Source organism: Lutra lutra, chromosome 10 (assembly GCF_902655055.1).
Source record: "Lutra lutra chromosome 10, mLutLut1.2, whole genome shotgun sequence".
NCBI lineage: Eukaryota > Metazoa > Chordata > Mammalia > Carnivora > Mustelidae > Lutra > Lutra lutra.
Window position 1 is genome coordinate 75,271,584 of NC_062287.1, and position 25,676 is coordinate 75,297,259.

Below are 25,676 nucleotides of genomic sequence, written 5' to 3' on the forward strand. Positions count from 1 at the left end.
GTTTTTGTTGTCAGTCAAATCCATAAGACGTGACTGGTTTGCCCAGCAGCAAGTTTATGTAGCTTTAAGAAAGGATATAGAACAGAGGGTCATGAGCTTGTTGTACAACCAACAGCATCACAGAAGCCTCAGACATGGCTTCTGGTGTCCCATCATAACGGGTGCTTCTTTTATGCTTCCAAGGTTCTGGAACTAACTCTAGCGGGGATCACATAGGCACAGGGAAGCTGGAGGGTCCTTGGTCCCCCAGCTTAAAAACCTTGAGAGTCCTCTTGTATCTAAAGGGGGGTATGCTCAGTTCCCATTCTGAAGCTCAACGGCAGGCGGAAATAACTACATATTCTGGTGACTAAAGACAGCATGCTCGGGGACAGCCTTCGCTTGGGAATCAGCACATGGCAAACCTAGCGAGACCCCTGCGGATCTCTGATGAATATGTTTCCTCATTTGGTGTTGGGAAGAAATGCAACAATCAATCAAATATTCCTCAAGCATTTCAGAGGTTGGAGGAAGAGATTATAGCCCAGGCGTTATCTCTCATTTTCTAGATTGTCTCGGATTACTAAACCTCAGCAATTCAGGAAGAAATGGGGAGATAACATAGTAAGGATGACACTTACTGCCTCCCTGGCAAGGAAGCCTTTGCATATTCTATAGGACACATTCTGAGGTTAGCACTATATATAATAGAGTGGTTTAAGAGCCTGGGTAGCTGTGTCCATGTTCAAGTCATGGTATGTGTCCCTGAGGTAGGCAGAATAGTGGTGTCTGAGAAGGTATCCATATTCGAATCCCTGGGACATGTGAATAAATGAGGTTATAAGCAAAGGGGGATAAAGGTTGCTGATGGAATTAAGGTTGCTAATCAAATGATTTTGAAAGGTTTCATTATCTTGAATTATCTGGGTGGCTCCAGTGTAATCACCAGGGCCTTTATGAGTAGAAAAGATGAGTGGAAGAGGAAGGCAAAAATGAGACAAACAGATGGAAGCCTGAGAAGGATTTAGCTCAACATTGCTGGTTTTGAAGATGCATGAATGGGACCGTGAGCCAAGGAATGTGGGCAGCCTCTAGAAGCTGGAAAAGGCGGGGAAATATCTTCTTCTGGAGCCTCCCCCACCCCTGCCCCCCAAAGACCGCAGCCTTGCAGACACCTTCATTTTAACCCAGTCAAAGCCATGTTGGATTTTTGGCCCACAGAACTGAAAGGTCTTGAATTTGCCTTGTTTCAAGCCACTGAGTTTCTGGTAATTTGTAACAGCCAGCAATGCCCTTCACCTCTCTGTGCTTCAGTTTCTCATTTTGTCCAATGATGATTATGACAATTTCTTTTCCTTGGTGACTGTAAGATGTAAGCGCTAGTGCCAGGGTCCTCTGCTGACTCTTGGGAAGACTCATTTTCTGATTGCAAGTCAAGAGATACTGGTCATAGTCTCAGGCAAAATATTGACAATAGTAATTTTCTGCCTTTCTCCCAGAATCCCATGGGAAAACCAACTATTAACTTCTATTTTTAATCAAAGTGCTGTTCATGTATAACTTTTTGTTACAGTGTAACTTACACATTTCCAATGGACTTACTGGATTGTACGTCAAAGACACGTGAAGAAAAGGCAAAGATACGACACATGAACCACCATTTGATTATAGGAGATAGTGTTGGCATAATTGATGATATTAATTCCAGTGACTAGTATTGAGTAATATGTTTTTCCTTTCAGTTCTAGATTTATAGCACTTTCCATTTCCTGCTTTTGTGGTAGTAATTATAGTTCTTTATTCTAAACCCCAGAGATGGATGTTATCTTTTAATTGCAACCCCTGCCTATGATGTTTGAATGTAAGCACAATTGTATTTATTTAATTTGGCTGAGGATGAAGTTGGAAGCGTCACATATTTGACCAGGATATAATTAGCATACCTCCCCTAACATCATCTTGAGTGTTTGAAAAGCGTTTATTAATTTTCAGGAAGTAGGATGGCAAAGTGCTTGGTGCACTGTTTGCTACTGATTAAACATATCACAAATATTTTTGGTCAATTTTGATTGAATATACAGTTGAAAGGTAAATTGGGGCAGGTAAAATTAAGACTTACTCATCTTGTTTGCTTTCTAAAGTATTCCTTTATCGAGGGCAGCCATATATCAGGTGTGTGCGTGTGTGTGTGTGTGTGTATGTGTGTATGTTTGTGGAATGAAAAGTGAACGTGAGGCCATTATAATTGGTTTTCTCTGTTTTCAAAGACATGGTAGTAAGTACTGGTTACAGGTATATTATTTGCATGTTCTTCCTTTTCAGATGACTCATAGGTACAGTTAAAGGGCACATTTTGTAGTGACAGAATTAAAAAATGCATTTTTCCTGTGGAGAATTTATGAAGCAGAGGTTCATTTAGATTGTGGACTGGAAGCGTCTCAGGAGCACAAACAGAATGCTGAAGAAGGGGGCGTGGACGCACTTTGCTGGGTAGTTAGCAGTGGTTACATCACAGCTCGCCCATAGCTGTTTCAGCTCCCTCCGAGGGCAAGCTTATCACAAAATGTACTTACCCATTTTTCAGTCCAAAGAAAGAGAACCAAGGGGGAATCTTGTTTTGCAAAACCTTGTCATTGTTTTCAAAACATTTATCCACTGAGGAATGATACTCTTTTATAATATTTCAGCAGTTAAAATGAAAATAACTCTGATGCATTCCCTGACAGTTTGTCAGTTCCTCTCTCAACATGAGGGCCAGTGAGGAAATTGGGTTTTATTTGACTACTAAAAGGTGAAAATCCAGAAGTTAAGATTGAATAAATACGTTGTATTTTTTATTGTTGCCAATAGATGATTTATCTAATGTGAGAATAGGATTCCTTTTCAAAGGGGTTGGAAGTTAGAAAAACTTACTGGGGGACGCCTGGGTGGCTCAGTTGGTTGGGCGGCTGCCTTCAGCTCAGGTCATGATCCCACTGTTCTGGGATCGAGTCCCACATCAGGCTCCTTGCTCAGCAGGGAGCCTGCTTCTCCCTCTGCCTCTGCCTGCCTCTCTGTCTGCCTGTGCTCTCTCTCTCTCTCTCTAACAAATAAATAAATAAAATCTTTAAAAAAAAAAAAGAGAAAAGCTTACTGGGATGCTCTGCTATTCAGAATTTAAATGAGGAAAAGTTAAATTTGAAATTTGGCAATCTCAAGTCAATCATAAAGTATCTCTTGCTATTATATGACAAAGGGGTGGGAATAGGGTAATTTTTCAAGAACTTTTCAAGGAGTGGGTCTGAATGCACACACTGCAGAGAGAGGGGCATAAAGGCATTTTGTTACAGAAGTTTTGAAAGATCAAGTCAATAAATATTTGAAAATGTGTTTGCATTTTAAAGCTACTCAGCATGTTTGGCATAGCCACAAGCCAAAAAAGAGCATTTTAAAAAGAAGGGAAAGTGTCTTTAGAGAGGAAAAATAATCCTCCTGTGACTAAATCTGTAACAGAAGTGTTGGAGGAACTCTGTGTCCAGGAGATACTGGGTTGTTTTGAGTTGTGTTTTCTGTAAAGTTATCAAACACCAGAAAAGTTCATAGATAAGAAGTCATTTCATTTGATGTTCCTGATTTTATATATATATATTATATATATATATATATATATATATATATATACACATACACACACACACACATATATATATATATACACACTATATATAGTGTGTATATATATATATATTTTTTTTTTTTGAGTGACAGGGATTAAAGGAAAGGTTTTAGAGACTGCTGCTTTCACTTTTGGCACTACAAAGGGAGAAGTCAGTATCAGATTTTTAGATTCTAAGGATTTGTCCTAGTTTTATGAAAAAAAATCTCATTATGTTTATACTTGAAATTCTTAGCTTTGTATACTTTACAGGATTAGATGCTAGCTGCACTAGGGTTCCTCTTTGGGGAGCCTCACAGGTGTGGATCATTCCCATTCCATCTAATTTCATTCCTTTTGAGCCAGATGATAGTTATAATGTCAGCATTTTACATTGGAGGGTTCTCCAGCTATGAAGCAAAGGACAGAGACCAAATACTTATTGACCTTTAATCACTATTAAAATGTGTCTGTAGGACAGACTGTCAGTTTCCTGGGTGGCATTTCTAGGTGCTCTGTCTCCTGCTGCTGTACTTACCCATGGCCTCTGGACCTGCTAGCAGCCACCTGTTAACCCCCAGGCTGGAGCTCCGCCCTGATGTTGGACCCACCTGCAGCAAATCAGTAAAGCTTGGCTCCTTGACTAGAAGGGTCTTGGTTATCTTTTCCCAACATTATCCTTTGGAGTAACTAGAAACTAGCATTAAACAGGAAGAGCGGATAGCTCAGTGGTTCTCAACCTTCATGTTTATCCTAGGGGACGTTTAAAAAATACTATGCCTGAACCCCACAATAACAATTCTAATTCAGTTGGTCTCCCTGATAGCTGGGCGTTGGTTCATTTTAAGAATTCCCCCAGATGTATTAATGTGATGTGTGGCCAAGAAGATCTGGAAGTTGGATCAGACATAAAATTCTATAAGTGTGGTTCCTGAACCAGTGGTATCAGCATCACTTGGGAACATTTTGGAGATCCAAATGCTCGGGCAACTGAAAACCAACTGAATCAGAAACATTTTAGGGGTAGGATTCAGCAATCTGTGTTTTAAGAAGCCCTCCGTATTCAGAAGCATGCCGAGTTTTGAGAGGTACTGCTCCATACTCATCTAAGGTTGAGAAATGGCTTGAGAGCATACTCTGCTGATGACATTATATCCAAACTGTGGGTCAGCACAGGTGCACACTGATGAATAAGTCAGGCACCAGCCTGGGAGGCTGTAGAGCCTCCTTTAGGGAGGAAGTAGAATGCAGAGATCCATGCTGGCAACCCACCATCCCAGGTTCTAGTGTCAGAAGGCAGTGCCTGGTCCTGGCAAGTTGTGTTCAGAGCGTGAGCTTTGGAGAGAGGCTGTCCTAAGGTCAAATCTTGAACTTTTTAAGAAATAGCATAGGTAACTAACTCTCTGAATATCATTTTTCAGGTAGGTAACACAAGAATGGTAATTACTATCTTTTAATGTTATGAAAAAGAGAATTAAATCGTGGATGAGGAATATCCAGCAACAGTGAATGTTTAGAACATGCCCAGTGTAAAATGCAGTCTCAAATTATTGATGATTCTCATACAAGAAATAATCATTGCATTTTCCATGGGCTGTCACATTCCCCTCCTGTGTCCATGGCAAATATTATAAATTAACCCCAGAAATCTTCTCAGTGAGCTGGGAGCTTGAGTGCTTTCTCAGATAGCTCTCCTGGCAACCACAGTCATATGATCAGACCTGGCTTTCAAAATAAACTCTGTTTGTCATCCCTGGTTAAGAATGCAGAAATCTTCTTAGAGCTCTTCCTCTTCCTTTATTTCCTGTCCATATGTAGGGAGCACCTCACACATAGGTGTCCAGTTGACGTATAATGCTGGCCACATGCATAATTTGCAATATTCTGGTAGCCACATTAGGAAAATAATATGAAACAAGTGAAATAAAATTTAACATTTTTTATTTAATGCAATATGTCCAAAATGTTACTGCTTCACTGTGTAATTGATAGAAAATTATTGAGATGTTTTGTATTCTTATTTATGGGATTAAGTCCTGAAGTCTGGTGTGTATGTTACAGTTAGAACACATCTCAATCCAGACTAGCTGTATTTCAAGGGCTCGATAGCCACGTGTGGCTCATGGATGCCATAGTGCACAGTGAAGGACTAGGTCCTCAGGTCAAGGACAGAGACAAGGCGTGTCCTAACGTCAGCTAGCTCTCTGTGTGTTCAGCAATGCAGTCACAAGCAAATCATCCTATTTTCCTGCACAACTTGGATTTTCACAAAGAGCAGAGTCATGTAGTCTGTGTGAGAGCAGAATGCCTGACATCCGTTCAGGCTTTGTTTCTTTTCCTTGTTGCTACATTGTGCATGTTTGACCTGAACGGTCAGCTCCAGTTGGAGCCTGGAGGTCTTACGCTCTCTGACCTCATCCCTTGCGTTGAGTGGGGGATTTGACTGAGTGCTGCTGCAAGGTGAATGTGCTTCTGCTATCCTGCTTGACATTAGTCCACAATAACTTGACAAAATAGCTACTTAATGAGCTTATGCTATAACACGCCAAGTGCTGTTCTAAGCTATTCGTGTAGAGGGTGATGGAAACTCACCAAGGGCTTCTACCACACTTAGGATACGCTCCTTATAGCTTAAAAAGACCTACCTGATTAGACCCATAGTTACTTGGAAGACCTGATTTCCCTACCATCATCCCACTGCCTCACTTCCCTCCTGCTGCCCCAGCCTCCTGGCCCTCCTTTCCCCCTCTGCACTCTTGATATTGGTTTTCTCTCTGCCTGGAGTGCTATTGCCCAGGATTGTTGAATGGCTTACTCCTTCATTCACGTGTCCTTAGAGAAACCTATCTAATTTAATATCCATCATTCCCTCATTCTGCTTTATTTTTCCTCATATTAATTATCACCATCCCAAATTAATGCATATTTCTTGTGTATTTATTTGTGGGTTGTCTCCCCCACTAGAATGTGATCTCCACATGCCAGGGAAATTATCTTTGTTCACCATTTTGTTTTCTGTGCTCAGAATAGTACAAACGCATAGCAGATGTGTGATAAATATTAGAATAACATCCCATACGTCTTATTTAATCTTTATCCAGCCTTTTTTACTAAAGGAAAGGAGTGTGAGAAACCACATATCACACAGTCGTTAAATAGCAAAGCTGAGACTTTAACTTGATATTATGTGCATCCAGAGCTCAGATTTCCAATTACTGCCTTTTCCCTCCTCTAGGGAAGCTAAAACGTTGTCTCTGACCTTTGTCTGTGCTTCTGTCCTCTTGTAAATTCTCCAGGAAAACCTCTTGGTTTTGTTGGTATGATTTTTCTTCCTCCTCTTATATTCATACATTCTTAGGCATCATTAACCTGAGAAAATGAATGTAGAATGTAGTGACAGGTTTCAACAGTGCTATCCACATATGCATTGATGAGCCCAGGGCCATCATTTAGTTGATCTTGATGAAAATGTATTTTGATTGCTGCAGAACTGTGCTTCTTTGGGTTCATTTTGGGTCCATCTATGCTAAGTGGTAACTGAAGACTTTGCAGAGTAAAGACCGTGTGCAACAACTAACAGGAAGTCATTTATTCGTATAGCTCGCTTTGAGGATGGAAGTCAATTTCAGAGGAGGAAACAGTCTTTTCATGGGCTTTGCCTCCATTTCAGCCCAGTTCCACAAAATCTCCTTCAACTCCTGTTTCATATCATGCCCTGGGTACAGAGCTAAGGAGATTGTCCTTGTTACCTATTGCCGTATAAATGGCTACCTCAGACTTGGTGTAAAACAACTGCTATTTTACTATGCTCGTAAATTCTGTGGGTCAGTAATCCAAACAGGGCCCAATAGAGGTGGCTTGTGTTTCCTTGATATCTGGGCCTTAGTGGGGAAGGCATCAGTGGCTGGAGAAATGGAATCTTCTGATGGCTTCTTTCCTCACATATCTGGTGCTTAGGTTGATGCTCCTTGAAGTCTGGGCTCAGCTGGGTCCATTGACTGGACAGTATACACATGTCTGGCCATGTGTCTTCAGCTTTTCACAGCATAGCAATTGGGTTCTAAGAGATAATCTCTTGAGGTGGGGCATCCAGACATCAAGCATTCCAGAAACTGACAGACATCTGACTTAGCCTTGGAAATCACGTTACATACTTTATGCTACATTCCCTTGGGTATATACATGTTTTTAAGGGCAATCCAGGTTAAAAAGGTGGGTAATTAGACTGAACCTCTTGTTGGGGAATAGTGGGGTTACCTTGCAAATAGCACATTTTGGACATTCTTGGAAATTCTTCCATAGACATAGAAGAAAATGGTATTTCACACTACCTGTGCATGCTGGAAGTCGATCACCGAAGGAGAGACACATCAGTTTCATCTTTCTTTGGAAAGCAATACTGTCCTACCGCGGACACATTATGTCTATAAATAGGGTTAAATGTCCATCTCAGTGTTCAATAAGCAGTTTTTGTGGACCTATCACCTTGCTGTAATGACTCACTGTGTGAGTTCTGGTGTTGCTTTGGAGCTTGGACTGTGTTTTTTTGTTTCTATATCTTTTCAGTGTTGACCCCCAGCCTCATGTGCCTGGCTAATTCCCGTTCAGTCTTTTATATGTCACTTCCCTCAGGAAGGCTTCCCTGACTCTTGCCTGGATTATGTTCTGCTTTTGTATATTCCAAATCTAGCGCATGTTGTCTGTGATCCGAAGAACCTGCTTTGTCTTTAGCTTGTAGGCTTTAGGAAGGCAGGACCAGGGTGTGTCTCTGCCTTTGTAATCTGTGCCTACCACTTAAGTGGTCCGAAATACTTACTTACTGTTAAAGAAAGCTGCTTTTTAAATCTATTATTGAGCGTCTGATCTGGAGGGGAAAAAAGGCAACCAAGGACAGAGAGAGGACCACAAAGTTTGCATGATCTATTTCTCTTCCTTTTCCATACTCTCTTTTCCTTCTTTTTAGTCTTCCTCTGTACTCAGAGAGGAAATCGATCATAGAAACCAGCCAGCATACTTACCTGTACCCATTGGGCCCCCAGCACTGTAGAGGGAAGTGGGGAAGTATCTGACATTACATCCTTTATGGCGAGTTGACTCTGCCAGCAACTAAGAAGAAAGAAGTCTACCATTTACTGTGTGATGCAGAACGTGTACCCCAGTGTGGGCAAGGAGGTGGATAAAGCCCCGGGTCTTCCTATGCTCCAGAGATTTTCTTGTTAATACAGATTCCTAGGAATACTCACCAGAGAGCCGACTTGGTGGAGACCTACTGTAAGCCTCTTTCCGTCTCAATGAATTCGTACTTTAATATTTCCAGGTGGCATTTCCTTGATAGTTGGCCTAACAAAAATTTTTAGATATTATTATTTTCATAGTTCCAGGCTAGTTAATTTTTTTTAAAGCTAACAGTTGCTCAGTATCTGCTACATAGTGGGCCCTGAGCAAACATTTCTGATCATATTTTCTTAATATTGTTCCGCAGCCAGGCAGGTAGTATAATGTCTGCTTTAACGATGGATAAATTGAGTCTCAGAAGGGCTAAGATGACTGGTATCTTGGATCACCTGCCTGTGGGGGCCTGTGGTTCAGACTCAGTATGTCTGCCCCTCACTCTTCCATTTACCCAACTGAAGCACGGTCAGATGATTTCATTACAGACTTGTACGTACCCTTTCCCTCGATTCTCTGGTGTCTCTTTTCCAGAAAACCATGAAGGACATCAGGAGGACTTGGCTCCTCAGTGTCCTCTCAGCAACTTAGGGTGTGAAAAATTCTATGCAATGTTTGTATATTAGTTTTCTAGCATTGCTGTAACAAAGTGCCACCCACTGGATGGCTTAAAACAACAGAATTATTTTCTTAGGATTTTGGAAGTCAGAATCCAGAATCAAGGAATCAGTTAAGGTCAGGCTGTCTCCACAGGCTCTAGGGGAGATTCTGGTAACTCCTGGTATTCCTTGACTTGTGGTTGCATAATTCTAATCTCTTTCTCTGTCTTCGCATGAACTTCTTCCTTCCTTTCTGATGTGTCTCCTCTTTTTGTAAGGGCACCAGTCATTGAATTTAGGGCTCACTTAATGGCATATGCCTTCACCTTAACTAATTACATGTGCAGAAATCCTGTGTCAATCCCCCAGCACCCCAGCAATGGGGTATGGAGGACGAATTCAGTAGAAATGAAAGAAGCATGTTGGAAAGCAGGGGACTAGGACTAGCACATTTTTCAAGGTTCTGGTGTTTCCTTTGATTCCAGCCTCTCTTTCTTGGGGACCTGGTAAGTCAAATGAGACCTCCAAAGTACCTGACAAGGAGTCACAATCACTGAATAAAAGGGAGGAAAAGAGTCTTTCTTGATCCAGTTTGTTTTGTTTTTCTGTACTATCCCCTTGCTTCAGAAAGAGAAAGAAAACATATTCATACCCAGCCTCCCGGAAGGAACAGGCAAACTTCTGTGATAAAGAGAAACATTAATACAGCACTATTTTTCCTGCTGTTTTACATTTAGATGGTTTTCTTCAGAGTTCCTTCAGATAGTTGTAGAATCAAAAAAATTCACAAGCCATCCTCTTCACAGTGGAGAGTCAGAAGGCCTCAGAAAAAAAAAAAGAAAAAAAAAAGGAAAAAAAGGTCACTTCCAGGATGCTTATATGACCATTACATAAAACCAAAGTCAAACAACAGTTATGCTTGTTTCATTCTCATGTTGGCGATTTCTTTTGGACAAGGTGTTTTCAAAGAAGCCCAGAGACACTGGACCACAGTTCAGTTCTTCATCAGTTTTGTAGTTTAATGATGCATTTCTAAATTATTCCTGTGGAGCAAAATTAACGTTTACTGAATACGTATTACTTGGTTGGTGTGCTGCTAGACACTTTTTCCATGCTTTCTCAGCTAATCTTTCCAACAGCTCTGCGTGATGTGTCTTATTGTTTCCATTTTTGGGTGATGACACTGAGGCTCAGGGACATTAAGTACATTCGCTTAGATCCCAGAGTGAGCAAATGACAAAGCTGGGCGTGGACCCAGGGCCTCTGGGGCATAGAGGAGAGTAACAAAGCTCCTAGTAAAATCCTCCCATAATTACTAAGGAAGGATTCATGGAAAATGCAGGCCAGCATGGCACTGTGGTGATGTTGATGGTGTTCCTGATGGTGGTCATGGTCTCTGCCATTTTTGAAGCACTTCCTATGTGCCCCAAAATGATATCGAGTGGTTTGCAAAGTTTATTTTCATGAGTGTTCATTATATAAATGTTTTTTGAACATCTCTTCTGTAGGAAAGTCTGTTCAGACTGAGGAAACAGAGAATAAGCCAAGTTTTCTACTCTTTAGTTTTGGTATTGTCCACATGTTGTTCACACAGAAACCGGATCATGGACAGCAGACCCGGTCTCTCTAGGATTTCCATCCAGTGCTGGGATTTGCATGTAGATTGGTCAGCCTCCAAAGCTTTGCTTTTTCTGTACAAACGTGGATAAATCTGAAACCATTTTATTCATTCATTAAAAAAAAAAACCTGTTGATTTGTAATAAAAGATATATGTTTGTTGTAAAAGAAAAATTCAGAAGTGACTAAAATAAATAGTTTAAATATCTCGTATTTATCCTTTATTCACCCTCCCCTGAGTACTAAACCACTGGTAATAGTTTAACATACATTTTATATACTTCCTATGTACCAAATATATATAAATGATTAACATGCATTGTATATAACCTACCATATTTAATATATAATACTACATATCCAAGTAGAAAAGCACTTGAAAAAAAAAAAAAAAAGCACTTGATTGAATTTCTACTTTGTGTTTTGTTTCTTACTGCTGTGGGAAAATTGAAAAGGATGGGAACTAGTCTCTACTCATTCCCACCTTTTCTCTGTAATCCACATGCCTGTTCTGCTCATAACCCTACTCAGGGCTTTGAGTGAAGGACAGCTGCTGGTTCTGGAGACCCATTGTCTCTTTGCCTATGGACAGAGTTAATACATATTTTCGAAGAGACCGAATTATGGTAGAATGAGCTGGGATGATGGGGTTTGGTATATGAAGAGGTCAAAAGGGACTGAGTTAAAGTTGCTACACTCAGGAGCCAGAAGATGGAGACCTGTAAGTTCTTAAAGGGGTGTCTCCCAGAATGGGACCAGTTCCACTGAGGAGGATGGATTTGTGGTGTAGCAAAGACTCGGGTCCGTGATATTAGGATACCCGCTCTTGGTGAAGATCTTGGCATGAACTTAGCAGGGAGTCAGCAGGACTTTGAGCTGCCTTTTTTTTTTTTTTTTTTAAAGATTTTATTTATTTATTTGAGAGAGAGACAGTGAGAGAGAGCATGAGCGAGGAGAAGGTCAGAGGGAGAAGCAGACTCCCCATGGAGCTGGAAGCCCGATGTGGGACTTGATCCCGGGACCCTGGGATCATGACCTGAGCCGAAGGCAGTTGTCCAACCAACTGAGCCACCCAGGCGTCCCTGAGCTGCCTTTTTGTGGGTTATGGTAATAACCAGTGTAAAACTCAGTCTCCTCATGAACTTTTGTCTACAATCCTGAGAACCATAGTACAATCCTGCTAAGTACAAAGTAGGAGTGGAAAGTAACGGAATGATGAATGAGATTCACTGTCCATTCCAGCAAATGGGGAGCTTTGAGATGTATTTATTTTGAGTTTGAAAGATGTTTCTTGAATTCAAGCAATTCAAGCACCATTTTAGATTGTAAGTAACATATGTCCTTGCGCCTAAAGCATAGATTTTCAGTTTTCACATTTAGGAAAGTAAGGATCATCTCGTAATTGATGCATACATTTCACACATAATTACTTTCTCCTTCCCCCCAAAATATTACTGTAAAATAAGTAGTATTTTCAGTTAAGGTCATATGGCATATTCCTAGGATGTTAGCAAAATAATTAACATTCCTTATACCCATTTGCAAAATAACATTTCATCTGAGAATGATTTCTGATGAGTCTTTACGTCCTTATCCTAGAGCATGGATAGTGAGATAAGTGTTAATAATTTTTAAAAAACTTTATTGAAAAACAGTTTTAATAGCATAAAGTTTACCTCCTTAATGTGTACAATTCAGGGGTTTTAAGTATATTTTGAATTGCACAACCATTATTATATCTGATTTTAGAACACTGTTACCATCCCAAGAAGAAAACTGGTGCCCATTCACTATTATTCTCCATATTCTCAAGCTTGGTCCTAGATAACCACTCATCTGTTTTCTGTCTCTATAGATTTGCCTATTGTGGACATTTCATGTAAATGAGATTATACAACACACAGTCTCCTATGACTTATTTCTTTCACTTAGCAAAATGTTTTTGAGGTTCATGCATGGTACATGTTGTAGCACATAGCAGTAGCACTCTTTTAATACTGAATAATATAAAATATAAAATAACATGCAAAAATAGTATTGTATGGATGTACCACATTCTCTTTATGGATTCATCAGTTGATAAATACGTGAGTTGTTTCCACTGTCTGGCTATTATGAATAACATTTATATGAATATTTCTCTGCAACTATTTGTGTGGGCAAATGTTTTCATTTCTCTTGGATATATACCTTGGAGTAAAATTGCTGGAACATGTGGTAGCCCTATGTTTAGTAGTGTGCAGAACTACCAAAGTCATTTCCAAAGTGGCTGAAATGTTTTAGACTCCCAATAGCGATGTAGAAGGGATTCGATTTCCCGACATTCTTATCATCACTTGTCTGTGTTTTTGATTCTAGCATGTGTGAAATGGTATCTCACTGTGTTTTTTGCATTGGATGTTCATAATTTCTAATGATTCTGAGCATCTTTTCACGTGCTTATTACCCATTTGTGTATCTTCTTTGGAGAAATGTCTTTTTAAATATTTTTTCCATTTTCTGAGTGGGATATCTTTTTGTTAAGTTGTATGTGCTTGAATCAAGTCACTTGTCAGATAAATGATTTGTGGATATTTTCTTACAAGGCTTAGGTTATCTCAGAATCCTTAGCAATTCTTTATGAAAGAAATGGCCTGCTTCAAAGAGAGCTCCTAAAACCACATCATTTTCTCCTCCTCCCACAAAGCCTCTGTGATAAATACATCAACACATCAGTACGAGCTGTATTTAATTTTTGAGCTCTTCAAAGTTTCCCTCACCTGTCTGATTCAATTATGTTTTTCTTAGTCTTATTTCTCCTTGACCTCTCTACAACTTTTTTTTTTTAAGATTTTATTTATTTGAGAGAGAGAGACCACAAGTAGGCAGAGAGGCAAGCAGAGAGAGAGAGAGAGGAGGAAGCAGGCTCCCTGCCTAGCAGAGAGCCCGATGCAGGACTCAATCCCAGAACCCTGAGATCATGACCTGAGTGGAAGGCAGAGGCTTAACCCACTGAGCCACCCAGGCACCCCTCTACAACTTTTTATGCTAAATCAATCATACTCTTTGTCTACCTTTTTTTTCCCCTCCCTCTTCTCCCTCGCTCCTTTTCTCCCTTCCTTCCTTTTATAAATATTAGGCACCGACTAAGTTTCAGAAGTTCTGCTAAGGGCTGGATCTAAAGTAAAGAAAGATAAATTTGAGATACATCCCCAAGCAAATTATGCGATAGTAAAAAAGGCAGGTATTAGTAAAAATACCAATACACTAATTAATGTAGAACTGTAACTAGTTACCCCTTTGAAGGAGAAGGGCTGAGTGTTGTAGGAGTAGGTTCCTTACACACCAAGGAAATCAGGTGTTCTTTACTGAGGATGTGAGGACCGAGTTGACAGAACAGGGATGAGCAAGCATAAACCGGGCTGAGAGGGAAGGACATGTGAAAGTACCCGACCTGAGGGAAGGAAGTAAAGGCAGCGCGGTTGAGCAGAGCAGGCATGAAAATGAAACAACCTGTTGCTAGGCAGTTAGGTGGAGGTGAAACGGCGAGGGGACCAGGAGGACATAGTAACAATATCCACATTTTGAGATCAAAGGCAGTAAAAGTTGAGATCAAAGGAAGTAAAAGGATGGAAGATTTCAGCAGGGACGGCAAGACGATCAGATTCGAATTCCTGATAGATTGCGCTAAATGTAGTAGGAAGAATAAATTTAAAGTGGGCAATACTGAATGTGGGGAAGATCCATTAAGAAGCAACAACACCTGGGGCGCCTGGGTGGCTCAGTGGGTTGAGCCGCTGCCTTCGGCTCAGGTCATGATCTCAGGGTCCTGGGATCGAGCCCCGCATCAGGCTCTCTGCTCAGCAGGGAGCCTGCTTCCTCCTCTCTCTCTCTCTCTCTCTCTGCCTGCCTCTCTGCCTGCTTGTGATCTCTCTCTGTCAAATAAATAAATAAAATCTTAAAAAAAAAAAAAAGAAGCAACAACACCTAAGTTAATGATAGCATCTTAGCTGTAGGTGAGATAACAGTGGTTTGGATGAGGGTGACGGCAATGGAAATTGGGATATAGGAATGAATTTGAGAGATACTTAGAAAAATCAAGACTTGGTGATGTATTTGTTATAAGGGATTAAGGGAGAAAGGGGTTTCAAGAATGACTAACAATGACATGTCTCTAATTCTTCTGTCCTGGTTTGACAGTGACTGCCTTGGTTTGACTCTATTTCCTTATAACCTTGGGTCATAACCTCTCTGTTCCTATTTCTTCATACAGAAATAGAGATGATAATAATTCTTAAGTCATATGAATTCTATAACACATTAGAGCAGAGTCCAGCTCATAGTATGCTCATTGTGTGTTACTTATGAAAAATCCCAATTATTAATGCTGTGTAGAAAAGAAGCAGAGAAGGAAAGTGACTAATTTCTTAGAAATTAAATATATGGAAGACTTTCGATTCTGATCAAGATGGAATAGCCCCATTTTTCCCAGACCTTTTCTCCTACAACAAAAAGAAAATCCTTAGACGTAACACAGCAGATAGTCAGGAAGACTCTGAAAGGTGAAAGGAAAGTAAACTACCTGAAAACTTTGGGACTTGAGGAGCCACAAGGAGTAAGTTCCCCATTTTATTTGTTCATCTCATATGTCTTAGTTGAGGAGCTGAAGAAGACTGCAGCCCAAAGCCAGCAATAGGCACATATTATAAAAGCTCCAAGAAAAGCCAACTCTACTTATTCTAGGGAAAAGGGGGATTAACAGAACAAACAGAAAACCTTTTTGAAAATATACACTCTACTTGAGCCATCTGTCAATGGGAACCTGCTGATTCCCTCCCTATAGTAATGTCATTGGAGTTGAGCGTAGACATGGCCTCCACTCCACCCAGCAGCTTGGAGACTGAACAAAGCACTGGAAGGTAGGGTCAATAGCCACTACTCTTTCCCAACTTCATTGTTAGTAGAGCTCCCCAAGGAGCTGAACCTCTGCCGTGTACTGACAAGGTATTTTGAGATATAACTAACATTATATTTAATAAGGAGAGACTGAATGCTTTCTCACTTAGATTAATAATAAATCAATGATGTTCACTCTCACCGCTTTTGTGCAACATAGTTTTGGAAATCCACATGATAAGGGAACAAAAGGAAATAAAAAGCATAGAGGTCAGAGAGAAAGAAATTAAACTATTTATAGATGACATGATTGTAGATGTAGAAAATTGTGAGGAATTTATAAGAAATATAGAATGATTTCTGCAATGTCACAAGCTATGATATCAACACACAAAAATCAATTATATTCTTATATGCTAGCAACCAACATGTAGAAACCAAAATTAAAAGAATAATATTATATACAGTGGTTCCAAGGTAAGATGAAATACTAGTTATAAAGCTAATGAAGCATGTATAGGATCTGTATGCTGAAAATTACAAAATACTAATGAAAGAAATCAAAGAATAAAGTCATGAAAATATATGTTCACATAAAAACCTGCATCCAGATGTTCATGGAAACTTATTCATAGTAGCAAAATACAGGAGACAATCCAAATGTCCCTTAATGTGTGTATGTTGAACAAACTGATGCATTTTTACAGTGGAATACTTCTCCCTAACAAGTAGAAATGGACTATGGATACGTACAACAACCTGAATGGAATTCAAGGGCATTTTGTCTAGTGAGAAAAGTTAATCTCAAAATTGACTTTATGTTTAATTCTATTTATACAACACTCTAAATGGCAAATCTATAGAGATGAGAACATATAAGTAGCTGACAAGGGACAGAGACTGGGTATAGGTGGATGTTGGGAAGTGGTAAGTAGGTGTAAACAAAGAAAAAATAGCTTGATTGTGGCAGTGGTTACCTGAATTTATACACAGGATAATACTGCTTACAACTATACACTTACATACACATACACACCCCTCAGAATAGTTGTAGATTTTAAAAACTGGTATAAGCTGAATAAGACTTTCATAGACTACTAACAATAATATACCCATGTCTGTTTTCTGGCTTCCACATTCTACTACAGCTATATACGACAGCACTCTTGGGGTCAGCTGGATGAAGTGTATGTAATGGGACTTCTTGTACTATCTTTGCAGCTTCCTTTAAATCTGTGACTATTTTCCTTTAAAAAGTAAAAACATACTGTCACTGTGGCCAACACTTTAGAAACTCCTTTGGATCGTACCATAAAGAGGAGTTTTGGAAAGAATGGAGGAAAAGAGATGAGCTGGAGGGGAGTTTGAGTTCCAGACATACAACTTATTATCTATGTACTTATACCTCTTGGGCACTTCAGACCCCAGTTTCCTCATCTATGAAATGTGATTGGTGAGATGAGTTGGCATCTTACAGTGGGTTTTTTTTTTTTTTAACAATTTTGTAAAATAGATAAGAGACTACTTTGGACAAAGAAAAGCGGCAAGCCAGCCAGACCACAGACCTGGAACATTTGCAGCTGGAGTGACCATTTCAGTGTCTTCTTTGGGTCCTGATTAGTCCACTAAGGAAAATAAGATGTTAATGGATAATGGCTTTTGATTACCTTTGATTGCAGTGTTACAGAGGTAGATCAGAGTCTTTCTGAGCCCTTCTGTGGAAGGAAAAGGAGGAAGAGGAGGAAGAGAAAAGACCTATGTGAAAATGACAGTGCTTCATGAGTGCTCAATAAATATTAGCCAGCATACCAATAATTATCATCGTCAGTGGAGAAACAGCCTTCCACCACAATCATTATTCTTTTTTCCAAGAGGGTGGATACTCCAAATATACTGTAATCAAACTCAGGTCATACATCAACAATTACAAACATAACATCCGTCACCTTCCCAATCTATAGTCTTGTTTCTTGGGAGCATAATTGAATGTAAGCAAATACTTGTTTGGGTCTTCAAAGAGCTATTCTTCTTTTATTTAATTTATTTTTAATTTTATTTTATTTTTTAAATTAAATTTAATTTTTTTCGTTGTTCCAAAATTCATTGTTTATTTAATTGTCTTCAAAATCCTGTCTTTCATTGCCTTTCTGCCTGAACTACAAGCCTATAAAGGAAAGAGGATGTTTTCTTAACCAATTTTAAATACTATCCAACAATTAAGTCTGCTGACAAATAATTGCAGTAGTGAGGGTAATAGTAATAACAATAATAAAATAGTGTACATTTATGGAGCATATACTAGTTGCATTGTGCTCTAAGCCTTTTACCTCTATTAGCTAATACAATCCTCACGACAACCTCAGGAGATAGGTTCTGTTATTATCCACATTTTACACCTTAGGAAACTAAGACACTGATTGTCTCCATCACTTAAGTTCACATAGCTAGTAAGTGGCAAAATCAGGGTCCTCTAACCCAGGCTACATGGTTTTGGAGTCTGCACTCCCAACTGTTTTGTCACGCCTCCTCTCCAAGTTTTGCCCTGCGCCTTTGACAGCATCTCCAACCGCTGGAAGGGAATTTGATGTTTTTAGAGATTATTTCTTCTACGGTTATTTCTGTCCAAGATAAGTCAGATCTTCAGTGGGAATTTGAGGCTAGTTTAGAAGAAGACCTCCTTCCTTTCTGGCTTTATGGAATCCCTTCCATATGACTTGGTTTAACTTCAACCATATCCAAATTTGCTTTTTTTTTTTTTTTTTTTAAGATTTTATTTATTTATTTGACAGAGAGAGATCACAAGTAGGCAGAGAGGCAGGCAGAGAGAGAGGAAGGGAAGCAGGCTTCCCGCCGAGCAGCGAGCCCGATGTGGGACTCGATCCCAGGACTCTGGGATCATGACCTGAGCCGAAGGCAGCGGCTTAACCCACTGAGCCACCCAGGCGCCCTCCAAATTTGCTTTTAACTGCTCAGTGATATAGTCACTCTGGTGCCCAGTGTCCTAATTCCGAGTTCCTCTACTTAATGATTTTGTGACATTAGGCAGATTATTGAATGTCTCTTTATTTCAGCTCCTTTATTGTAAAATGAGCCATCTTCATATGATTGATAGGAGAATTAAATGATGTATGTATGACATTTAGCTCAATGCTTGGCACTCTGTAGGCTCAGGACCATTATGTGAAGTAATAAGCTAAGAGAAGGTTGTATAAAATATGCTACAGTGTCTCTCTTCAAAGTTACTCAGATAAAACATTAATGATAAAAATCACAAACATCACCATGTATGTGAGTGCCTCCAAAGACCAGATTTGGTAATAGTTCCAAGATGGTAAATTTATGTGGTATGGAGAGCAGATATGGCTTTTATGGCAAGAGAATGGGCATGAAGTGGTGTTTGAAGCTGGGCAGGGGCACAGATAGTGCAGCTACATTGGGAGACTCTGTATTGAGCCATAGAAACAAAATGGCAAACTGGAGAGAGGTAGGAATGAACTACCTTTGCAGGCCAGTGATGGCACCACCTCAGCAGAGAAGACAGTTTCCTTCAAAAATAATTAGAAGACCAGGTAGAATGGATGTGTTAATTAACTTGATGAGGGGAAGTGTTTCATGATGTATGCATTTAAGAAATCATCACATTGAACACTTTGAATAACTTACAGTTTTGTCACTTAGACCTCAGCAAAGCTTGGCGGGGGTGGGGCGGTGGAAGACAAGGTAGGTGAGAGTGGACCAGACGTTTGGGATGTTGCATAAAACCATACCTTGCTTTCACCTGTTATGCCCTTCATGGACAATTCTGACTGAGAAAACCATGACCATTTTTAAAAGACCAGTTCAAATACTACCTTTTTTATTTTTTAAAAAATTTTATGTATTTATTTGACAGAGACACAGCAAGAGAGGGAACACAAGCAGGGGGAGTGGGAGAGCGAGAAGCAGGCTTCCTGCTGAGCAGAGGGCCTGATGCAGGGCTTGATCCTAGGACTCTGGGATCATGACCTGAGCTGAACGCAGTCGCTTAATGAATGACCCACCCAGGCGCCCCCAAATACTATCTTTTGCAGGAAGACTCTCCCTTTCAACAGAAATTGCTCCCCCCGCCAGGGACTCGTACTTCAGTTTATCTTGATTCCTCCTATCTAGCATCGCCACACATGCCGCCTTGCGTGGGTTATTCTGAGTCATGCCTGTTATTCCAGTGTGATTATTAGCAGAGTCCCCGTTCATTCTAAAATATATTCTGTTTGTCTGATAAGATACAAGGTCACCTACTTACAGCCCTCATTGCTTCTCTCTTGTGTTCTGCTTAGCTGCATATTGACGTCTGGTGGCTTCTATTAAAATGTTCACGTGAGCTGAGACCATATCTACTCACCTTCATATTCCCAGTACACACCCTAATAGTTATTAAATGAATTTAAATAAGGGATTGAAAACGTGGGTGTTGAAATCAATATTCTTGGACTTTTTGTGTGCCCCACATCCTCTGGTATCATACCTGCGTATACTAGGTGCTTCATAGGTCTGTAAATTTGATCTGACATCCATGCGGTTATACTATTGCTCGAGTGTGCTGGAGATGACATTAGCACAGACTAGAAGTGAGTCGTCGTAAATCTTCTTTTCTCCCTATTTGCTAACCCATGCTCATTTCTCACTGACCCGTTTGGGTTGGTCTTAAGGCTGAAAGAAAAAAAAAAAATTTAAATCCAAGGCGTTGCATCAAGAGTCATATGCTCGTTTGTGTTCTCTTATAATTGCACACGGGTGACTAAAACAGCCCTGCTTTGTAGAATTCAGCCTTTCTCATTATCGGGTCTCAGTTAGAAAAGTTAGGATAAAAATTAATGAAGATCGATGGTATTTCAACTGATTGCTACATTATCTAACAGGACCCTTTATAAACTATTGAATGTTTAGTGTTTTTCAGTTAGTATTATTTTGGGGAGGTTTCTAGCTGGGATTTCAGCTCTTGTTTTATGTTGTTTTGGGACTTACATAAATCTATTTGAATTTTCTTCTTAAAATGTCTAAGAAGTTATACTTCTTAAAATGTCTAAGAAGTTATACTTCTTAAAATGTCTAAGAAGTTATACTAGCAGATATTAAAGGGAATAGGCCTAAACTTTTTTTTTTAGATTTTTATTTATTTATTTGACAGAGATCACAAATAGGCAGAGAGGCAGGCAAAGAGAGAGGGGGAAGCAGGATCCCTGCCGAGCAGAGAGCCCAATGAGGGGCTCGATCCCAGGACCCTGAGATCATGACCTGAGCCAAAGGCAGAGGTTTAACCTACTGAACCACCCAAGCACCCAAGGCCTAAATTTTTGATACTGTTCTTTACAAAGTAGCCATTTGGATAACTACTTAAAGTTCCTGATTATGACAGGAAAGTGTCATTATCTGTGAAATCCTGATTTCTAACTTGGAATCTTTCAGTCCATTTTGTAAAGTGTTGGATCTCATCCTCCAGCATCTTGTAGGTTAAGGATGACACAGCTCTTTGAAAATGTACAACCACGTGACTGCCTATCAGGCGTCAACCCAGAGGGTTGAATGCTGACCCCTGTGAACTTGGCCTACATGGAAAACTGGAGTTCAGGGCCCTTCTGAAGGCCCTTGAGGTGAGGTCAAAAGAGTAAATCCCTTTTGATTCTCCACAACCCCATGCTTGCCAGCATTTCCTGTGACCAATGGAATTCTTTGAAATTCCTTGTTAGTAAATGCTTCGCTAGGTTAGATTAACGGAGCCTTCCTCTTCAGTTTCAAAGAAACCATGGAATCTCATATGTGGGATTTATTTCTTTTTCCTTCTTTAACCTTAGAGGAAGTTTTCCCAGCCAAGGTGCTATTGATGTTTTTATTGTAATGTAATCAATGTTTCTTGTGCTGGGTTTTCCTGTGTATCGTAAGATGCTTAGCAGCATTCCTGGCCTGTATCCACTAGATTCTAATAGCACCCCTATCACAAGCCATGACAACCAAGGATATCGTTAGACAGTGTTAAATGTTTCTAGTGGGAAGGGGATGCAGAATTGGCCTCTGTTGAGAAACGCTGCCTTGGACCCTCTATAGAAACCTTTTGCAGGACATGGAAAAGGCAATGCCCTTAGAGCAGCACTTGCCAATCATGCAACTTGCCTGACTAAGACACTGGCTTCTTGGACCCTTAGTTTCTTTGCCTGCAAAGCAGGAACAATGACATCCATCTTGTAGGGTTGTTGAGATTCCAACCTCACTAGGCACAGAAGCTACCAGGTGCATAGTTAAGATCCCCATACCCTGTCTCTGTCCCTGTCATTCTTACTTGGTGAGTCCCAGCTTACTTTTCCAACACTTGTGATGCCAACTTATAAAAAGATGTCTGTCTCTCTTTCTCCCCCTGCAAACAGAACATGATGAATGTGGCAGTGGGCAGCACAACTGTGATGAGAACGCCATCTGCACCAACACTGTCCAGGGACACAGCTGCACCTGCAAACCGGGCTACGTGGGCAATGGCACCATCTGCAGAGGTAGGCTTGCGACCTAAGCGGGGAGCCGGGAGCAGCTTCCCTGCTTGGGCTCCCGGTATTCACGTGGCAGACCCTTTCCACCATGGTGGTAGCTGAGCCTGGCCAGGGTTCCATTCCTGGTCTATCATCTGGTGAGGGCACTGTGCATCAGAGAAGAAGAAAAATGCTTTATGTCTACATTTTGGATTGAATGCAGATGGTATGCCTTTGGGTCAGGGACATGGTTCCACAATTGTGTGTGGTTCGGTTTGGCTTTGCCTCTCGTCTGAGTTTGTGAGGGACACTGTGATTGCGGATGTGGGTTTTTGCTCCCTGTGAGCTTTGCTCAGAGGACAGGTGGGAGCTGCCTGTGGCCATACTCAAGGTATGTGCTTGGTTGGAGGCGTCAAGTCTCTCTCTGTGTCCTGAGCGATTCAGCAATTGAGAGGTAGTTCCTCGGCCGCCATCTGCCTTTAGAATAAAATTAAAATTGCTCCTGATGGCTTATGAGAACATGCAGAATCCGGTCTCTGGCTCCTCTCAGCTGGTCTTTCTCTTTTCTCTCCCCTTCATTCCTTCTACAACCAACATGTTATTCCTACTTTTTCTCAGAGTCGCCAACCACATTCCTGTTTCAGGGTTGTGTGCTTGCTGTCCCCTCAGCCTGGATGTTTACTTCCTTCAGGTCTCTCCACAAGGGTCCCCTTATCATAGAAATTTTGGTTGGCCAACCCTCAAATAGCACTCCTATATTTCTTAGCCTTGTGCCCTACTTTTCTTTTCCTTCACTAATACGACATGACAGAACATTGTACATTTATGTCTTTGCTTCTGTATTGTCTGCCTCCCCATGGGGATGGAAGCTCTCTGAGAGCAATTAACTTAGTTTTGCCTCCCTGGTCTGTCCCCAGCAATTAGAACGGAGCTTGGCACATTGTAGGCACTCAGTAAATATGTGTTAACTTACTGGATTAACCAAAGAAGAAAGTGACAACATTATATTGAAAAAGGGGCAAAACGTACAAAAAACAGGAAATAATCCTTTGAGTTCGGTATTATTATAATTATCATCCCCATTTTAGAGGTGAGAAAGGTTAAGTAACTTGCCCAAGGACACACAGCGTATTATCAGCACTCCTCTGCGGAGATGACATGCTGATGAAGAGAGAGAAATAATGTGCAGTGACCAAGTGACCATATTCGTGCACTCGACTGGGGAGAATTTTTTAAAAATTGATTCTTGGTGCGCTAAGTGGGTGACTGTCAGTTAAGCATCTGACTCTTGGTTTTGGATTGAGGATTTGGCTTGGGATTGAGTGGCAAGTGGGGCTTCAGATTCAGCGTGGAGCCTGCTGAAAATTCTCTGTCTCCCTCTGCCTCTCTGCACTGCTAGTGCGCTCTCCCTCTCTCATCAATAAATCTTTAAAAAATTTGATGTTGGGGCGCCTGGGTGGCTCGGTGGGTGAAAGCCTCTGCCTTTGGCTCAGGTCATGATCCCAGGTCGTGGGATCGAGCCCCACATCGGGCTCTCTGCTCAGCAGGGAGCCTGCTTCCTCCTCTCTCTCTCTCTGCCTGCCTCTCTGCCTACTTGTGATCTCTGTCTGTCAAATAAATAAATAAAATCTTAAAAAAAAATTTGATGTTATGCTCTGTTGATGAGGTTGGGGTAAACAGATTTGTTTTTTATTTGTTTACATGACAGTGTAAATTGGTGAAACTTTTTAATGGCAATTTGAGAAAATCTATCAACATGTAAAGTAATCTGAGGAGTAATTTCAGGATTCTCTCGATTCCATCGATTTTTACCTGCGGAAATATATTATAGAAAAGGCACATGTCATGAGGGGGAGGAATATGCACTACCATGATGTTTTGCTGCATAGTTTGTATTCACTGAAAGCCAGAAACCAGCAAAATATGTTGGTAGTAGAATGATAAATCACAAGTCATTTCGTGGAATAGAGTACAGAGGTTTAAAACTTGATGTATGTATATACACGTGTGCATGCGCATACACACACTCTGACACATGTTTTTGAGAAAAACAGACCTATAGGACAATACCTATAATATCGTCACATGTCTGATTTATTATTTACAAATACCTATATGCATACTTTTATGTCAATGTGCAGAGACCGGAAACATGCAAACTGTTCATTTTATCGTCCAGGGGGATGTGTCTGTGCAGCAAAGAACATTGACCTCAATGAATTCAATGTTGTTTGCATCTTTTACAATGGGAATTTACATGAATTTTAAAAGAAGGCTAAAGATACTTCCCAAGTGAAACAAAAAGATATAAATATTAATACAATTCCATGGATTATCAAGCCCGCTGCTGGTAGTTGCATGCTAATGCTAGAGTGTGAGCAGCACATAGAGATTTGACTTCAGTGCATTTTTTCTCAGAATTATGTTACCTCATAAAGTAATATTAATTACACTAGTTCAGTGAGTCTGTGTTTGCCAAACCCTTGCATGCCACTGTGATGAGCAGTGGCTCCCCCTTTGTGGAGTTTGAAAGTCTGATTGTAAAAAAATATGAGTTCCATTAACGTTTCTGGTGTCCACAGTCTTGAAAGTAAAGAATCAAGAACAGTAATTCTGTTTAATGTGGTTCTCCCGGTCCCTTGTGTGGCCGTCAATAAGATAGGGAGCATCTCATGTTTTATATATGTTGCCTGGCGGGGGCAGGGCGGTGTAGTTGCAGAACTGGACCACGAGTTTACAGAGTCTTAGACAAGGTCTAAGACAAGGAAATCTTAGACAAGATTTTCTTGCTGGTGAGTTGTAACTTCTATATTTTTACATAGTAAAGTGGGTTAACATCACCATCTGTGTTTTTCCAACAATGTTATTGCAAAGAATTCTTAAGAGTGTATATGTATCAGTGTGTTTTTAAAATATCAAATGCTGTAAAATGTAAAAACAGTATCAGCGGTGGTGCAGTGTATGAGGAGAAGGAGAGGGGGTGGTTGATGAGTTGGCTTGAACCTCCGCCTTCTGACCGAAGTACCCAAATTTGTGTCTCAGTTTCAGAGCACGCTGTGTGCAGTTAACTTTTCCAACTGCAACTGAAACATTTACAGAGGGAGTTAGACAAGAATAACTAGACAACTGGAACTGATTTTTTTTTTTTAAGGATTTTATTTGAGAAAGAGCAAAAGAGAAAGGGAGCAGGAGGGGGGCAGAGGGAGAGAGAATCTCAGGCAGACTCCCTGTTGAGTGCGGAGGCCAACTGGGTGCTTGATCCCGTGACCCTGAGATCATGGCCTGAGCCCCAGTCAAGAGTGAGACAC

At 40.5% G+C, this 25,676-nt stretch overlaps 1 protein-coding gene across 1 annotated transcript in view; it reads left to right on the forward strand.

Annotated features, from left to right (window-relative positions):
- The window catches only part of NELL1 (neural EGFL like 1), an 845,189-nt gene that overhangs the window by 487,634 nt on the left and 331,879 nt on the right, over positions 1–25,676 (forward strand). The window contains 1 exon segment of the mRNA XM_047693683.1: positions 22,273–22,395. Within this exon segment, the coding sequence (XP_047549639.1) occupies positions 22,273–22,395 (123 nt within the window).